The sequence below is a fragment of the Cryptosporidium muris genome, genomic scaffold (genome assembly GCF_000006515.1).
Source record: "Cryptosporidium muris RN66 scf_1106632373407 genomic scaffold, whole genome shotgun sequence".
Taxonomy (NCBI): Eukaryota; Apicomplexa; class Conoidasida; order Eucoccidiorida; family Cryptosporidiidae; genus Cryptosporidium; species Cryptosporidium muris.
The window spans coordinates 283,181-298,407 of NW_002196572.1; the positions used below are offsets into that span (position 1 = coordinate 283,181).

Sequence of the window (15,227 nt, forward strand, 5' to 3'; positions counted from 1 at the left end):
CTTTAAGTAGTTTCAAGACATGGACGTCTCACACAATTAGAATGACTCCTATCATGATAAACTTGTGAACACTTCATATTAGTATTTCAATATAATTTATAACATATCCTATTACCTTATTTATATTCTCAAGTATGTGTTTATATAACAAGAATTAAAGCATAGTTTAGAATGAACTAGAGTAAATGATATCAATAATCAAATTCTTCACTTTCAACTTGCTCATCTGTATCTATATCACTTAATTTAGATCCATCTTCAGCTAAAATATATGATTGCATCTTACATGACTCAATAGAGGCCCCCTGTATATTCATAATCTATATAAAAAAAAAAGTGATTAAACTAAACTTCGTATATAACAATACAAATCATAGTGGCTTATCAGCTTACCTTTTCATATAAAGTATAATCATCTATAGAACACTGTCTATATAACTCGCACAGTAAATTGGCAACTTCTACATTACTTTCATCATCTATTACTGTTGAAAAATGTTGCTCCAAAGCATCTACTAAATAATTAGCTAATTGAGTTGGGTCCACATTTCTACCTAAATAAGTATGAAGTGTAATTATAAAGTCCAATTGCTCTAAAGATACATCTAACTTATTTACAGTCTCTTTTCAAACTATAACTTACCTGATTTAAACATAAGAAGTACTTCATTGACTAGTTCTCCTTGTTTTTTAAATCCAAATCTTCCAGCCCACCCATTTTCTACTGAAAGCCTTAGTGCAGTCCTGAAAATCCATAACCGAAATTTTACATATATGTACTATTCAATAATCAAGAGATATAACTTTATTTGCATTATAATAAAAACCTTTACTCTTTATTCTAGGATATCTAGTAAACATACCATGTTGAAAAGACCTTCTGAGTTGCCTGGGAGAAGAACTCAAAACACTTAATATTCATTATAATTATCAACTAATTAGCTATAAAGCTTAATAATATTATTAATAGAGCCAGTAATATATAAGAGTTAGGTGAATTCCTCACCGTAGTGCAACTTTGAGTAAATCTCTTAATATAATAAAGGCGGAAATATTACGTAGGTGTCAAGTCTATACATTGATACTTTGGGAGAAGTAAGAACAGGAAGTAGTTTAATGTAAAGCAATAAATATGTGTTGTTTAGATTTTTATAATACTTATAGATAGTGTGTCTTTATTAATATATGACAATGACATGATTATTTTGTACAATAACTTGTTAGGAATTGGCGTTCTTTAAATGCATTATTACATTTAAAGTTTTTTAACTGATGAAAATGCTCTATATGTGTTTGGATCACCCCAAATTTTTTAGTTGACTTATATAAAATATATAAATCAACTTTATTTATTGCAGAATTCAAAATATCACTAATTATCTTGTGTTGACTTTTTATAATAAGGCATAATTGGTTTGTCGTATATAGAGCTTGTACACGTATAATATTTGCATTGATACTTTTATTGATATTACATGAATTTATTGATGTATATTCTTCATCACACCATTTTATTATATTTTCTATACTTTTAAGGTGAGAATCACGGAATTTATCAATAAACTGCATTAGTTCAATTGCTAGATTGCTTATTCTTGTACTATATGATGATATTAATAAAAAGACACTATTTGGAACCATTTCTTCAGCAATATAATTCCCAACTATGTGAGGAGATATAGCCAAATCTAGAGAATGAAGGAGGTTAGTCATTGCAGTTAATGACCTATTAATAATGTCACACAACTCATCCCATGACTCTGCAATTTGAATAGCCCATTCAAAGCAGGTCTCTTTCATATTGCTGTTTAATTTCACATAAACAATATTTGATATTAAATTTAAATCTGACTAAGATTTTATTTGGATCAGGGTACTCAGTTCCTAAGTTATAGCCACTAAAGGTAAATGATTCAAAAATATAGAACCCGCCTATATTTTAATAGCTATTGGACGTGTGCATCAACTATACACACCCGTATGCACACAATCCGTCTTGTACAGGATACAAAAATATTTAAGATCTTGAAATCTACTAGATGAAGGAGGTATTAAATAAAGTAAATAGAGCTTTTGGAATATATATATTAAGTATAAATATACTAAGAATTGTTTTAATACCACCAGCCATATTCCAAATATGACAACAATAAGCGAGGCTATAAGAAATAACTGGATGCATATTTCTTCCTTTGATAGTGCAATACCAAGGGAAAATAAAAGAGAAACAATTTCTGAAGTACTAAAAGATATGAATCGCATAAAAGATGAAGTGCATACACTTCATTTACGATTTTCAGATATGGAACAAGGAAAGTTAGATATTGTTTCAGCTCAAAATTTGGAGACTCAGTTTGAAAAACTCAAGCAACAGTTACAGCTTCACACATTATTAATTGCAGAACTAAGAAAATATCATTCTGAAATAGATGAATTAAAGAGTAAAGATCATCAACATACACAAGAGGAACGTGAATTAAGACTAGAGATAAGGAAATTAAAAAATGACTTATTAACATTAACAGAAACAGTAAGTGGTCACGATATGACATCGAGAATTATACCAGATATTACGACAAAAATAGAAAGTCTACAAACAGAATATATCAAGTTTAAATCTCAAATACATACAAGTGAACGAAATAAGGTAGATATTGAAGCTTTAAGGAGAGAAGTTGAAAAGTTATCATTGACTACTAAGAGATATGATGAACAAACTTTTAGTCTACATAAATTAAGAGAAGAAGTTGGGATGATTCAGAATGTTATCCACCAGGATATTCCTCAGTTAAAGAGTGAAATACAACGCAAGATTAATAAGACAATTCAAGCAACAAATGAATTAAAGGAATCTGTTGGTGAATTGTCTGATCAAGTTCGCATCATAAATGAAGAGAAAAAACAAGATCGCAATCTAATCTCACAATTAGTTAATCAAGCAGAACAGCTAAGACTTCAGATTCATAGTATTCGTATTGGTCAGAAAGATTCTAATAACAAAATTCGACAAGAGGAGCTGGTGAACCAATGTGTACACAACATAGCTAAACTAGCTGAGAGTGTAAATAGTTTACAAGAAAAAATTTCAACTCATCTTATTGCACTATCTTCTGCAAGGAGTACCAGTGGTTCTATTCACAATGAATATAAAAAAAGTGCTATTCAAAGTAAAGTTAACAGCCTACCTAATACACCATATGATTCTAAAATTTCTCAAATTAAACTCAAAGAACAGTATAAGCAAAATGAAGCTGTCACTAGTTCCAATTATTTTAATGAAATAAAGGAGAAAAGAGATCCAAATATTTCCTACTATTTATTGCCAGAGACTCCATCTACTCAGGCTCCCGCAGCTTCACACTCAAGTCGCTTGGATTCGTGTTTTTTTAATGACTTGAACTTTAATGATTCGAATAATAGTCGACCAACAACTAATAACACTATTGATACCGATTATAATCATATAAGTTCAAGTATAGTAACTTCATCTTCTGTGGAATTACCTATTTGTGATGGTAAGCAATTTCTGCAAATAGACAATGAGAAAGATGGCAATACGGTAACAACTAACTATACTACTTCCGAAGATAATAATTGTAACTCTTTTGGAGAAAATTCTAATAATGGAAATGAATGCACTTCTACAGTTTGCACTCCAAAAAAATATAAACTCATGAAAAACAATCTTCAAGACTTCTTCAATTTCTATTAATTACTATTTACTAAAAGAAAAAAAAAGAAGAAAGCAATTTAAACCGAGATTGTAATATTCCGATATACTTAAGTTATTCCGAATTAAATTTAAATTACTAGAAGTTCTCAAAAACAGTTGAAATTTAAGGACTTATCTATTAGTTAATAAAGTGGACATTTTTCCACTTTCCTGTGAGTAGAAATTTATCTTAGTGGACGTAGTGTTGAAAGCTATAAAATTTATCGCACTTTTCTTGTAAGTAGATGTTAAAAATATAAGATTCTGTCTATACACTATTTGTAAAAATTGTTCCCAATTACATTGCAGTGTTAGTGATAATTGATCCCATCAGGTCATCTCTCAAATAATTAACTTTATTTTTCATATCTTTAGGGAGTTCTACCTTTAAGTAAAGCACAGTTCTAGGTGCATAGCCACATTGATATAAGGTAACAGAATTCTTGGGTAATATTTTAACGACAGGGGGTGTTTCATAAATATACCAGTTATATTTTAATATGTTTTGGTTTAAACAGCATTTCACAGCATTAACTAGATCTTCTGTAGTGCTGTTAAGCTTAAATTGGAGCTGTATAATGTATTTATCTGGACATATCACTCGAATGCTAATGTGATTATAAATAGATCTTTTTTTTAAAATCTTCAAGTATTCCTTTGCACGACTTTTAAAAGTCGGACCTTCAGAAAAGAACTCTTTGAGTCTATCTACTTCACTTCTAGTCATAAGAGCTGTATCTGAGTCGTCATATTCAGGTGTCTGTTTTAGAATTTGAATGGCCTCTTCAAAATCTCCCAAAGCTGATGAATGTATTATACATGGCTTTAAACATGGTTCAGAGTCGTCATAACCTTTTTCAATAAGAGCTTCAATCTCTTTAACTTGAGTCTGTAGCTTTCCAAATTCATCTTTCAATGGTCTAGTCATATTCTGAGTATTAGTAGATGAAAAATAAGCTACATATGGATTAAAATTCCCAGGAATAATCTTTGGGTAAGAAATTCCAAGCTTTTTGCAAAGAGCTACTAGAAAGTTATGACAATCAGTTAGAAGTGATATATAAGCTATTGGAAGTTCTACATAAAACTCCATCTTATCAGATTCCTCAGAATAGTAATCAACATAAATAAATCCAACTGATTTTAGTACATCAAGTGCTTGTGAATATTTTGCAATACTAGAGTGAAATAATGGATTATTTATACGAATACGGCGTTTCTTACCATCTTCTGGTGAATCTAGAATTCCATCAATTACCCTAAATAGTATTGAAGTAGTCTTCTCAATAGCTTCATTGGGTATCTGAGTCAAGTTATTTACTGATTCCATTATAGAAGGGGTTATAGTCACAGTACTTGGGAATGAATACTCTACAAGCCACTTCTCTTCCTCCTTAACTCTATTTTTACTATTAATAGTTGTATGAGATAAATATTCTTTGTTTGATTCATCTAATCTAAGCTTTATTGCATTTACTAAACGAAGTGGAACTCCCATGGACTTCCATTCATCATCATTTATATGTTTCAATGACTCCACTTTATCATACCAATTTTTCTTCACAATGACATCTACCAAATCTTTCATATCATCAGGGCTCTTCCCTAGTTCCTTTCCTACAGATATTAAGAATTCCTCTACAGTACTCATTTGTATTATATAGAATTTAGTATGTTCCTAGAAGCACATGGAGACCGCTCAGAATATATTTAGAGAAATTAATGTCTAAAATATTTATCAGATAATTAACACCATATAAAGGCTAATGAATTTTTGTTATCATAAAAAATAGCAGAGTATTCGCTAAAAATATTACATTGAAAATCTCTAGATATTAAATATCTGCACTACGTTGAACTAAAAATAAAATTTATGCAATCTTGATATATATATATATTTAAGCTAGTCCTGTAAGTTACTATATATATAATTCTTAAAATTCCCGTTCCTTTTGTTCTAATATTGCAGTAGTTAACCAAAATGTAACACATCTGAATAGGTAAGGCGGTCTTATGTCGTCTTGTTTACTGTCATGAGACGAGCTAAAGAATATATAAACTCTAGTAATTTGGAGAATTTAGGAGTTGAATATCGTTTAAGTTTCTAATTTAATCTTAACTCATTTTTGAATATGGCCAAAGCTCATGGTTCTCTTGCTCGTGCTGGTAAGGTAAAAAATCAAACTCCTCGTGTTGAAAAGCAACAGAAGAAGAAGGCTTCAACGGGTAGAGCTAAGAAAAGACACCAATACAACAGACGTTTTGTGAATACTGTTGGTGGTAGGAAAAAGTGCAATCCTCAATCATAAATGAACTGTTTCTTAATAAACTTGTCACTATCATGAAGAAGTCTTTAATTCCCTCATATATACAATTTTCTGTAACAATATATACCGCCGTTAGCTACTAAGTAGATCTATTGGTTTCATTTTAATTTCAAAAGGCATAAATATACCTATATTTTAGGTGAACTAGAGAGGAGTTAATAAATCAAATATCCATGATTATGAGTAGCTTCAAGTAATAAAGTAGATGAATCCGAGGTATGATTAGGTGACAATAAATATTACTTTATGATCTTCTTTTATGACTTCACTCACAGATACAAAAGCTTAAGGATATGTAGTACTAACTAAATAGTGTTAATCGGAAGTGTAGAGTCCTCTCTAAAAAGTGATCGAACTAGAAACAGGTGCTACCTATAAAGTATAGGGGGTCATCCGGGGATTGAACCCGGGACCTCGTGTACCCGAAACGCGAATCCTACCACTAGACCAATGACCCAATACCATGGTGTCTTCTGGAAGAAATAAATACTAGTAACATTAAAGTATTATACCTTAATTTCTAGCTTCCCTTTGTAATACATCACAACGATTAGCTGCTCCAGTAAGGCACTTCAAAAATACTTCTCCAATCCCATACTGCTCTAATATGTCTATTCCAGCTTGTGTAGCACCACCTTTTGTAGACACTTTATTTTGGTAGTCAATTGGAGATTCTTTCGATTCCATCAACATCTTGGATGTACCATACATTACTTCGATCGCTAATTGCGTGGCTAGTTGTGTGGGAATTCCATTTTTTGAAGCTGCCTCTGCAAGATGATTTAGTATATTTGCACAAAGACCTGGGCCACAACCACTGATAGCTGTGCCAATTGAGAATAAACTTTCACTCAATTTGTGAACTGTTCCACATGAACTTAGAATATGAATAATTTCATCAATTGTTATCCTATTATTGCTTTTGAAATTAGCATCTGGATTTTCACAGAAGAGCCAAGTACCTGCACGTACAGATATTGCCATATTAGGCATAACTCTGACACAATATAAATTCTTATTACCTCCCTAAAATTCAATATATAATTTAAGAATTTCAATGATTACAAGACAATGTCTAGTATATTTCAACGTTCCTAATTCGTCATTGTATTGAATCAAAGTTAAAAATAAACTTACAAATGTCTCAATAATATCGTCAATTGTTATTCCAGCACAAACAGATATGATAATTTTATTACCTGTAAAAAAATCTTGATTCAATGGACACTGTGCAATAGATTTTAAAACTGATCGGGCTACATCTGGTCTAACACATAAAAAAACTATATCTGAGTTTTCAACCACTTGGTAATTATTTGTGACAGCATTTATCCCCATCTCCTCTTTCAACAAGAGTGAGGCTTCGTGAAGGAGGTCTGCTGCATAAACCTTACTACAATCTAGTATCCCAGAAGAAATCATTCCAGATATTATTGCTCTTGCAATATGTCCAGAACCGATAAAACCTACAATAAGATATTTAGATAATGTAATAAAACTGTGCGAATATGCTCATTTTGATTAGGGCTTACCAATCTTTTTATTTATATTAGTTGCCATTATTTCTTCACTAATATGTAATTCTATTATGTACAAAAAATATATGTACTTTTCAATTTCCAGAATCTTCTAAAATTTGTTGTGGAAAAGTTTTAGATACTCATATCCAATTTTCCCTCCAGTAGCCAACAATACATGTATTATGTGTCTTTTCAATACAAGTTCATTTTTCCTTCTAGGAATTGCATCTATATTAAAATGTAATTACCATAACCCACAAGCAGCTATTGCATGCAATAGAAAGCTACATGTATTACGTGTCTCATTGCATGCAAAAAATTTTACAGCAAAACGAGATTTATGCAATGTAGGAAAAAATGGATCAATACTTAAGTAAGAAAATTAACATTAAGTTTAAATTACAAAATAAGTTAGAAAGATAAATAACATTTTCAGCTATAATTAAATGCAAAAAAGGAACATAATTAATGCGCTTGCACTATTTATAATTCTGAATATTGTAACTGAATTTTTGTATTGTATAGAAGCATCTTCATCTAATTGGTGCCTCCTAAACGGAGATTCTGATGGATGCCCTAGTATTGGAAATTTCCTTTATAGCAATTCTACATATAGATCTCCACATATAGTAAGATATATTTGTGTGTTATTATCAGACAGTAAAGTGGTGCGAGAAAAAGATGCAAAGAGTATATTTAGTAATTTACAAAGTTTTCCAGATAGTAGTAATCTACCATTTACTTTTGTCGAATATTATGAAAATTTGGGAACCTTTGTCTTCGAAATAAAGTTACAGGAATCAACTAATGAAAATAGAGATCTATATCCTCTAATAAACGGACTTAAAAAGATAAGCAAAAGCAACTTTTTAAATAAGTCAGACTGTACTAAGGAATCTATACTGACTGATCTTTCAGTTTTTGCTGGAAGGGGTAATGAAAAGATACATACTAGTGGACAAAAGTTTCAAGGATTCTGGAATAACCCCACTTTTGGTAAGTACGAAGAGAGAATTTTGTACAGTGATAGTATTTCCCATAAAGAAACTGAAAGTTTACTTAAAAGTTCTGATAATAAGAATGGTGAATTATCATTATATAAAGAGTTGGATTATTATATATTAGATAGATTTTCAAGAATTTCTCACATTCTACAGACATCACCAGTGAATATAGATATATTGCAAAATTCATCAATTTTCAATGCACTTGATTTCCTCAAGATATTTAATCAAAGTCCAAAGAATAATTTAGTAATGCAACAGAATAACTCAAGTATTACTCAAGATGATCAAGAATTAAGATGGGGAATGTCTCCTTTTTATAATCTCAATTTGGAAAACACGAACTATACAGATGTTGCCCATAAAGTATTGAATAAAACAACTCCATTAATGACTTCTGATATAAAAAGCAATTCAATCGATTATTCTGGTGATATTGGTACAGTAGTCGCTACTGCAATTTTCCAAGGTATGGCAGATTCATCTTCTCAATTACCACCACCATTTGGAAATCCTACTTCTGGATCCGATGCTGTTAATCAAATTAAGGGTACTGAGATAAGTAATAATATTTCGAAAGAACATTTTCCTACATTGACAAACTGGAGTTATAAGCCTATTCCTCAAGGAATTAAAACAAATAATAATAATCAAAATCAAAATTCTAAACCTAACTTAAGTATTTCAAGTTTTGATTCTCCTTTAACTTCAAATACTGCTTCATCTCCAATGATAACAAGTGGTTCAGGACTATCACCCAGTGCTTTTGAAAACATTGATAAATGGTCTAAAGTTGATTCACAAACACCACCAATAGGCTTGCAGCTTACACAAGGTGGACCCTTCCCAGAATTTAAATCTCCATCTTCATCTCCATCAACTGCCGAGTGGATGAGAAGGACAGTATCTAGACAAAATGATAACGGGCGACTATTTTCATCAGGAAATACAGGAACTACTAATCAGAATTCTTCATCTCCTTTAATACGTGCATCTCGGTTATCTAGTACCCAATTCGGCTATTTTGATCCAGCCAATCGTGGATCTAAACAAGGAGTAACATTTGTGCGGATGAATGGGAGTGTTTTTGATGATCCTAATGATATAACATCTTTTCACCCAGAATCATTTTTAGAGAAATTACCTGAAGAGGTGCTCAGCAATATGACTCAGCAACAAAAAGATAAAGTTAACTTAATCAACGCTTTTATAGGTACAGGATTTGATGTCTTGCTACAAATGAATGGAGTTGCTAGGACGAATAGTAACAATAAAAGTGGTTCAACGAAAAACTCAGATGGGAAAACTGGAAGTGGGATATTTTCATTTAGAAAGTTGCATCAGAGTGATATGTCTGTACGAAATTTTGAATCTTTGCTACGAAATATTGATACAAATCAAGGGCAAGATACAGCAATGGCTTATGTTGCAGGTTGCGATTGTAACAGATTTCCAGATGGTGTTGTTTGCCCACTAGTTTTATCAGGAGATGTAAGTATAGAATGTATTGGATACAAAGTGTGGGATTCAGCTCAAAAAGGTGCTCCTTTAAGTGATATAGTATCTGCAATAGATTCAGCAGTTGTAGCAAAAGCACAAAATATTGTATTTCCACTGCGATTTAGTCAAGATACTATAGAAAGGAATCGTGCTGCACCAAGAGTACTACGTCATATAATGAGAAGAACTTCAAAAGATTACAATATATTATTTGCACTACCAACAGGAAATGATGGTATGCAGAGTGTTGAAGATCATGTTGACTTTCCATGTGATGATATAACTGGGATGTATGCTTTTTGTGTTGGTTCTATTAATGCAACAACTGGTCTACCTTCAGACTTTACGAATATCCCATATATTGCAACTATTTTTGCTAATGGTGAAAATGTAGAATCATTTGCACTAAATCAACAAAAGCAGCTATTCTCTGGTACTGGAATGGCATTGGCACAATCTATAGGTACCATAAATATTATTCAAGGAATAACAAAGAATAAAGTCAGTATATTTGATCAACTGGCAATTCTACACAGTACACCCAAAAAATTACCTTCCAGAAGTTTTCTAAACCAGCTTATTACTAACTCTGAACCAGCTCCAGTGAGACAAGTTAAACAATCACAACCTGAAGTATTAAATAATAGCTCTTCTTCAAGTTTTCAAAGTAAATCACAGAATAGTTTAGCAGATAATCAATACAATAAATCGGATATTTTTACAGGATTTTTAAATGAAAGTAATGAAGATAGAAATAATACTGTTAAAGAAGAGGGTATTGAATTAAATAACTCAAGTTTTAGTATAATTGATATTTTTGGAGATAATGCTACAAAACAAGCTAATACTTTTGAACCTAATAGTATCACTAAAAAATTAAACAATGAAATTAGAATAGATAATCCTATAAATAACACTATCCTTGAAATTAATGATGTAAAAAAATCATCAGAGAATAATAAAAACTTAAGAAGCGAACCTGATGCAGGCATGTATGAAAAAGATAATTCATCAATTATTGATCATTTTAATAAATATAACTCAAGTGATTATAATTCAATTAGCTATAGTGATGATAACTCAAAAAAATCTATAGATAAGTATAATTTGAAAATGAATTACTCCGAAGATGATATTCTATATGAATCACGTAATTATGGCCCTGAGATACTTGGAGTTGTACTGGATCCTCCTAACGCTGCAGAAGTTTCAAAATTCATAGAGATGAGTAATAAAGTTGCAGACCATGAAATCAGCTACAATGATAGTGAATTTGACTATATAAATAAAATTCCTCCAAAGTCACTGTGTTACGAAGAGGAAACAAGATATTACAGTCCAATGGAAATGGTTCTTCCAGTAGATAATATTGAACAATGTATTTTAGCATGTAGTAATACTCTGAATGTAGATTTTACTCATATGGTGCATTTTTAAAAACTCCAACTAAAATCACTGGGACATGTATCTTAATGCCAGATAAGCAAGGTTCAGTTAGTTTACATAATTTCCAGTCAGGTACAATTGGTTGTCCTGTATCGGCAAGTATTGCATATGCAGAGGCAATGGAAGAACGGCTAATTAATGGTATTAATAATATAAACAAAAATATACAATATGAAAAAGGTAGTAATAGCTTGCGAAATGAAGAGTGGCCAGGAGTACTGACCTTATCTGCATCCGCAGTAAGAAGCATGGGTGGATTCTTATCGCGTTTTCCACTAAATGACTTAATACAAACTAGCATATCTCTATATAACTCTGGATTTCTTGATCAAAAAGGTGCACTAAGACCTAGTAGTGCCATTGAAAAGCAAAGTGTATTACCTCCACCTGGAGTGGGACTACCACATGTAATCTGCACTTCGGAAGGTATGCAATGTTGTGTACCACAAAAATCGGCAAAAGGATGGCGTAAAAAAGCACCAAGTTTTATTCGTGTTAATGATCCATCTTGCGAGGCAATTTACGTATCTAAAACTGACATGTTTTGTGCTACCACTTCACTATATGACAATAGTTTGTCAGGATCATCTGGAAATTGTGGCATGGTTATTATCGAAACAAGTGAACATTTAATTTTTCAAAATACACTCAGAATGCCCTCAAAAGAAATGAATAATGCTTTGTGTGAATGTAAATTAAATAAAAGAGATAAGAGTATCCATGGTTCAGGAACATGGGAGTACTCTGTGCAAGCAGTACAAACAGCATTAAATCATAAGGTAGAAGGTGAACAACTATCTACTGGTGTTGCACAGGCACTTGCATGGGTTGAAGCAGTTGGAAATGATCCTAATCCAACTGTTAATGGGTTAGGTGAATTGATTTCACAGGTAGCTCAGAGACCTGGATCCGATATAGAACTAATAACACAAATACCAGCCATTAGCCAAAATGCCGTTGCTAACATGTTGCAAAATCAACAATATCAACAGTACCAGCATTCATATCAAAGTAATTATCCAAATACTTACAATAGCGCACATACACCATCCCCAAATAATGGGGGATTGTTACCTATTAGCCAATATGGATCATCATTAAGAAAGTTAGTAGTATCTTATTTGCCATTTAACATTTCAAATGATTCATATCCAATTTTGTCATCTATTTTAAATATTAAAAATAAACAGTCTGAGACACTAAAGTGCTTAACAAGTTGGCCGGAAAAGTGTCAAGTTTGGAAATCAATATGTGAAGATAACTTAACATACAGTTATAAAAATCCCAGATGTATCCCAATAACAATCTTGGAAAATGGTTGCCCAATGAGAGAGGTTGGATTTAAAGTGAATGATGTAGATTCAGGGCTACTTAGTTTCAGCTTCAGACCAATGAGATTTATAGATAATGCAAAATTTAGGATTGCATGTCAGTTCAAACTGATAAACTGCTCACTTGCAACACTTAGCCATTATTGTAATACTAAGAATTTGGGCTTCAATAAAAAACAAAGAGAAGAAAATTTAAGATCATCCACTATGGCTCAAGATAATGATAAACTTTTAAATAGTACAGATAAGTTCAATTTAGTATCAACAAATTATATTCCGTATATACCCCCCGAAGATGTTAATTTAACAGACTCAACAAATGTTGAAAATAAATATATTAGAGTATATTTTCCCCAAGCTGGTGAGGAATCAAATATAACTTTAGTACAATACTATAACAATCAAACGAAACGCAATTTTGCTGCAAAAGTAATTAATATAGAGGATATACCACAGAGTACAAATGTGGAGGAAATATTTGTTGATGAAGACACAAATTTCCAATACCTTGGAAAGGTTGAAATTGTCCCAAACTTTAATGATAATAATGAAGTTAATAAAACTGAAGGATTATCTGAAAGTACTAAGAATATAAATGAGGAAAATTATACATTAGAAGAAGACTTTAAAAAGGTTTTACAAAATGAGAATTATGATGATAATGATGATGATATTCCATTGTTATTGGACAAATACCAACCTGATATAATGGGGAACTACCCTGAATTTGAAATGAAGCAGGTAATCATAGAAATACCATATAACAGTAATGTAGGTAATGAAGATGACTTTTATACATTTACATCTTCACTACAGAAGAAAAGGTGGTCATTTACAAAAAATCCTAATAAAGAGAAATCATCAAGTTCCCAAAGCAATTATTCGTCAAAATATGGCAGGTTTGGCATATTTTTATATTTAATAACAATACTAATCCTATTTATTGTAGCAGGCTAAAAGCAATATGGTATAATAGTTTACTACTCCATATAAATTTTTAATATTTATTTCTAAATTTCTGAGAATGAATAAAGATGTAAATGGTAAAGAATAAATATCTGATTACTGATTCTAATAATAGTCAATATATTTTAAAGTAGATTTTGTTATTACATTTTGAAATAAAAGTTAGATTTTTAAATATAAACCTTAAAGTATAATGAAGATATATTGGAACTCATTTCCATAAAATAATATCTTCTATTATTCACAGATTAAGAAAGTTTAAGGTATATAATATGTACTCTTCAATTACTACTAAACTGAGTTGTAAATTTGCCGGTTTGTACCTCATTACCAGTCCCTGACAAAGCTAGCTAGTTACAAAGTATATTTTCCTTTTTTCCTTCAGTGAGTTCTTCTAACAACTATTTATAAACAATTAAAAGTAAATAGAAATGTTACGAATAGAGAAGTCCAATAAAAAAGGATTAAGTCAGCCATTGGACAGAAATATTATGAAATCTGCTTCTGAGGTACAATATTGAAATATTTCTTCTATTTAATTGAATGGTGGCAATCTTCTTAATTTTATACTTTTAGGTCAATATTAGTTCTTTTGCATTTCTATTTTCTGAAATAGTGCAATACTCCCTAATATACTTAAAACCTGGAATAAGACTTGAGGATAGGTAAACTTTGTCTTGTATAATATTAATTGTCTTTTATTTATAACCAAGTAGATACTCACCTTATTATTTTACTATTAAAATGTCTTTAGATTACATGAAATGGGTATGTCAGTTGGATATAAAGTCATTGAGCTAGTAGCCATTAGAGAAAAGGCTAATCAAAAGCGTGAAACCAAGATACTTCAAATTTTATCTTTTATATCACAAAAGTGTTGGAAATATCTTTTTGGCCATACTAGCGATCTTCTCAAGGGTCAAGAATCAGATGATGAATGTAAGTTGGAATATTTTAAGTTGTAATTTTATATACTATTAGTTCTTTAGATATGATTAATGATAAAAATTTGCTACTCAATAAGTTCATCTCTGTACCAAGGGTTAGTACATAATTTCTCATACTTCATTTTGGATCTTACAAAAATCTTTTTTTTTATTATTAGGACCTTGAACATATTAATTGTGGTGCCTATGCAGCAGGAGTTGTTCAAGGAATATTAGAAAGTGCTGAATTTCCTGCAAACGTCAGTGCACACACAACAGAAGATTCTCCAAACAACTATAGCACCACTATACTTATAAAATTTGACCCTCTTGTAATAAATAGAGACAAAACAATTCAGTCAATGTAATTCTAATTTCCAAGAAAAAGTTAGGTGTATAAATTTTAGTTTTTCCAATATACTTCGTATTGGTGTACAATTTTGTTTGCTTGTTACACTTTCTTATTTTGATCTTGAACAATTTCGATTACACTAA

General features: G+C 31.1%; 9 protein-coding genes and 1 non-coding gene across 10 annotated transcripts, besides 2 other annotated features; 5 read left to right on the forward strand and 5 right to left on the reverse strand.

Moving 5' to 3' along the window:
* Nucleotides 1–191: 191 nt before the first annotated feature.
* On the reverse strand, nucleotides 192–922 carry CMU_016910 (uncharacterized protein; the record flags this gene model as incomplete). The annotated part of the gene is made up of 4 exons (XM_002140253.1): nucleotides 192–320; nucleotides 394–554; nucleotides 644–744; nucleotides 864–922. 4 exons carry the CDS (start codon nucleotides 920–922, stop codon nucleotides 192–194), a joined length of 450 nt encoding a protein of 149 aa, XP_002140289.1.
* A 278-nt stretch (nucleotides 923–1,200) lies between these two features.
* CMU_016920 (uncharacterized protein) lies at nucleotides 1,201–1,800 on the reverse strand (the record flags this gene model as incomplete). Its single annotated transcript, XM_002140254.1, has 1 exon — nucleotides 1,201–1,800. The coding sequence occupies one exon, from the start codon at nucleotides 1,798–1,800 to the stop codon at nucleotides 1,201–1,203; it is 600 nt and encodes a 199-aa protein (XP_002140290.1).
* A 340-nt stretch (nucleotides 1,801–2,140) lies between these two features.
* On the forward strand, nucleotides 2,141–3,712 carry CMU_016930 (uncharacterized protein; the record flags this gene model as incomplete). The annotated part of the gene is made up of 1 exon (XM_002140255.1): nucleotides 2,141–3,712. One exon carries the CDS (start codon nucleotides 2,141–2,143, stop codon nucleotides 3,710–3,712), a length of 1,572 nt encoding a protein of 523 aa, XP_002140291.1.
* A 298-nt stretch (nucleotides 3,713–4,010) lies between these two features.
* CMU_016940 (uncharacterized protein) lies at nucleotides 4,011–5,363 on the reverse strand (the record flags this gene model as incomplete). The annotated part of the gene is made up of 1 exon (XM_002140256.1): nucleotides 4,011–5,363. One exon carries the CDS (start codon nucleotides 5,361–5,363, stop codon nucleotides 4,011–4,013), a length of 1,353 nt encoding a protein of 450 aa, XP_002140292.1.
* Nucleotides 5,364–5,844: 481 nt separating this feature from the next.
* On the forward strand, nucleotides 5,845–6,021 carry CMU_016950 (40S ribosomal protein S30, putative; the record flags this gene model as incomplete). The annotated part of the gene is made up of 1 exon (XM_002140257.1): nucleotides 5,845–6,021. One exon carries the CDS (start codon nucleotides 5,845–5,847, stop codon nucleotides 6,019–6,021), a length of 177 nt encoding a protein of 58 aa, XP_002140293.1.
* Nucleotides 6,022–6,424: 403 nt separating this feature from the next.
* CMU_016960 lies at nucleotides 6,425–6,496 on the reverse strand. Its single transcript has one exon. It is a non-coding gene; the product is annotated as a tRNA-Pro (tRNA).
* Nucleotides 6,497–6,552: 56 nt separating this feature from the next.
* Nucleotides 6,553–7,599, reverse strand: CMU_016970 (pyrroline-5-carboxylate reductase family protein; the record flags this gene model as incomplete). Its single annotated transcript, XM_002140258.1, has 3 exons — nucleotides 6,553–7,065; nucleotides 7,177–7,505; nucleotides 7,572–7,599. The coding sequence occupies 3 exons, from the start codon at nucleotides 7,597–7,599 to the stop codon at nucleotides 6,553–6,555; spliced, it is 870 nt and encodes a 289-aa protein (XP_002140294.1).
* A 406-nt stretch (nucleotides 7,600–8,005) lies between these two features.
* Nucleotides 8,006–11,500, forward strand: CMU_016980 (uncharacterized protein; the record flags this gene model as incomplete). The annotated part of the gene is made up of 1 exon (XM_002140259.1): nucleotides 8,006–11,500. One exon carries the CDS (start codon nucleotides 8,006–8,008, stop codon nucleotides 11,498–11,500), a length of 3,495 nt encoding a protein of 1,164 aa, XP_002140295.1.
* A 35-nt stretch (nucleotides 11,501–11,535) lies between these two features.
* CMU_016990 (uncharacterized protein) lies at nucleotides 11,536–13,797 on the forward strand (the record flags this gene model as incomplete). Its single annotated transcript, XM_002140260.1, has 1 exon — nucleotides 11,536–13,797. One exon carries the CDS (start codon nucleotides 11,536–11,538, stop codon nucleotides 13,795–13,797), a length of 2,262 nt encoding a protein of 753 aa, XP_002140296.1.
* Nucleotides 12,675–12,696: a sequence feature (AT_rich).
* A 30-nt stretch (nucleotides 13,798–13,827) lies between the features above and the next one.
* Nucleotides 13,828–13,858: a sequence feature (AT_rich).
* A 379-nt stretch (nucleotides 13,859–14,237) lies between these two features.
* On the forward strand, nucleotides 14,238–15,100 carry CMU_017000 (transport protein particle component, Bet3 domain-containing protein; the record flags this gene model as incomplete). Its single annotated transcript, XM_002140261.1, has 5 exons — nucleotides 14,238–14,315; nucleotides 14,383–14,471; nucleotides 14,561–14,745; nucleotides 14,796–14,848; nucleotides 14,912–15,100. The coding sequence occupies 5 exons, from the start codon at nucleotides 14,238–14,240 to the stop codon at nucleotides 15,098–15,100; spliced, it is 594 nt and encodes a 197-aa protein (XP_002140297.1).
* Between the last annotated feature and the right edge of the window lie 127 nt (nucleotides 15,101–15,227).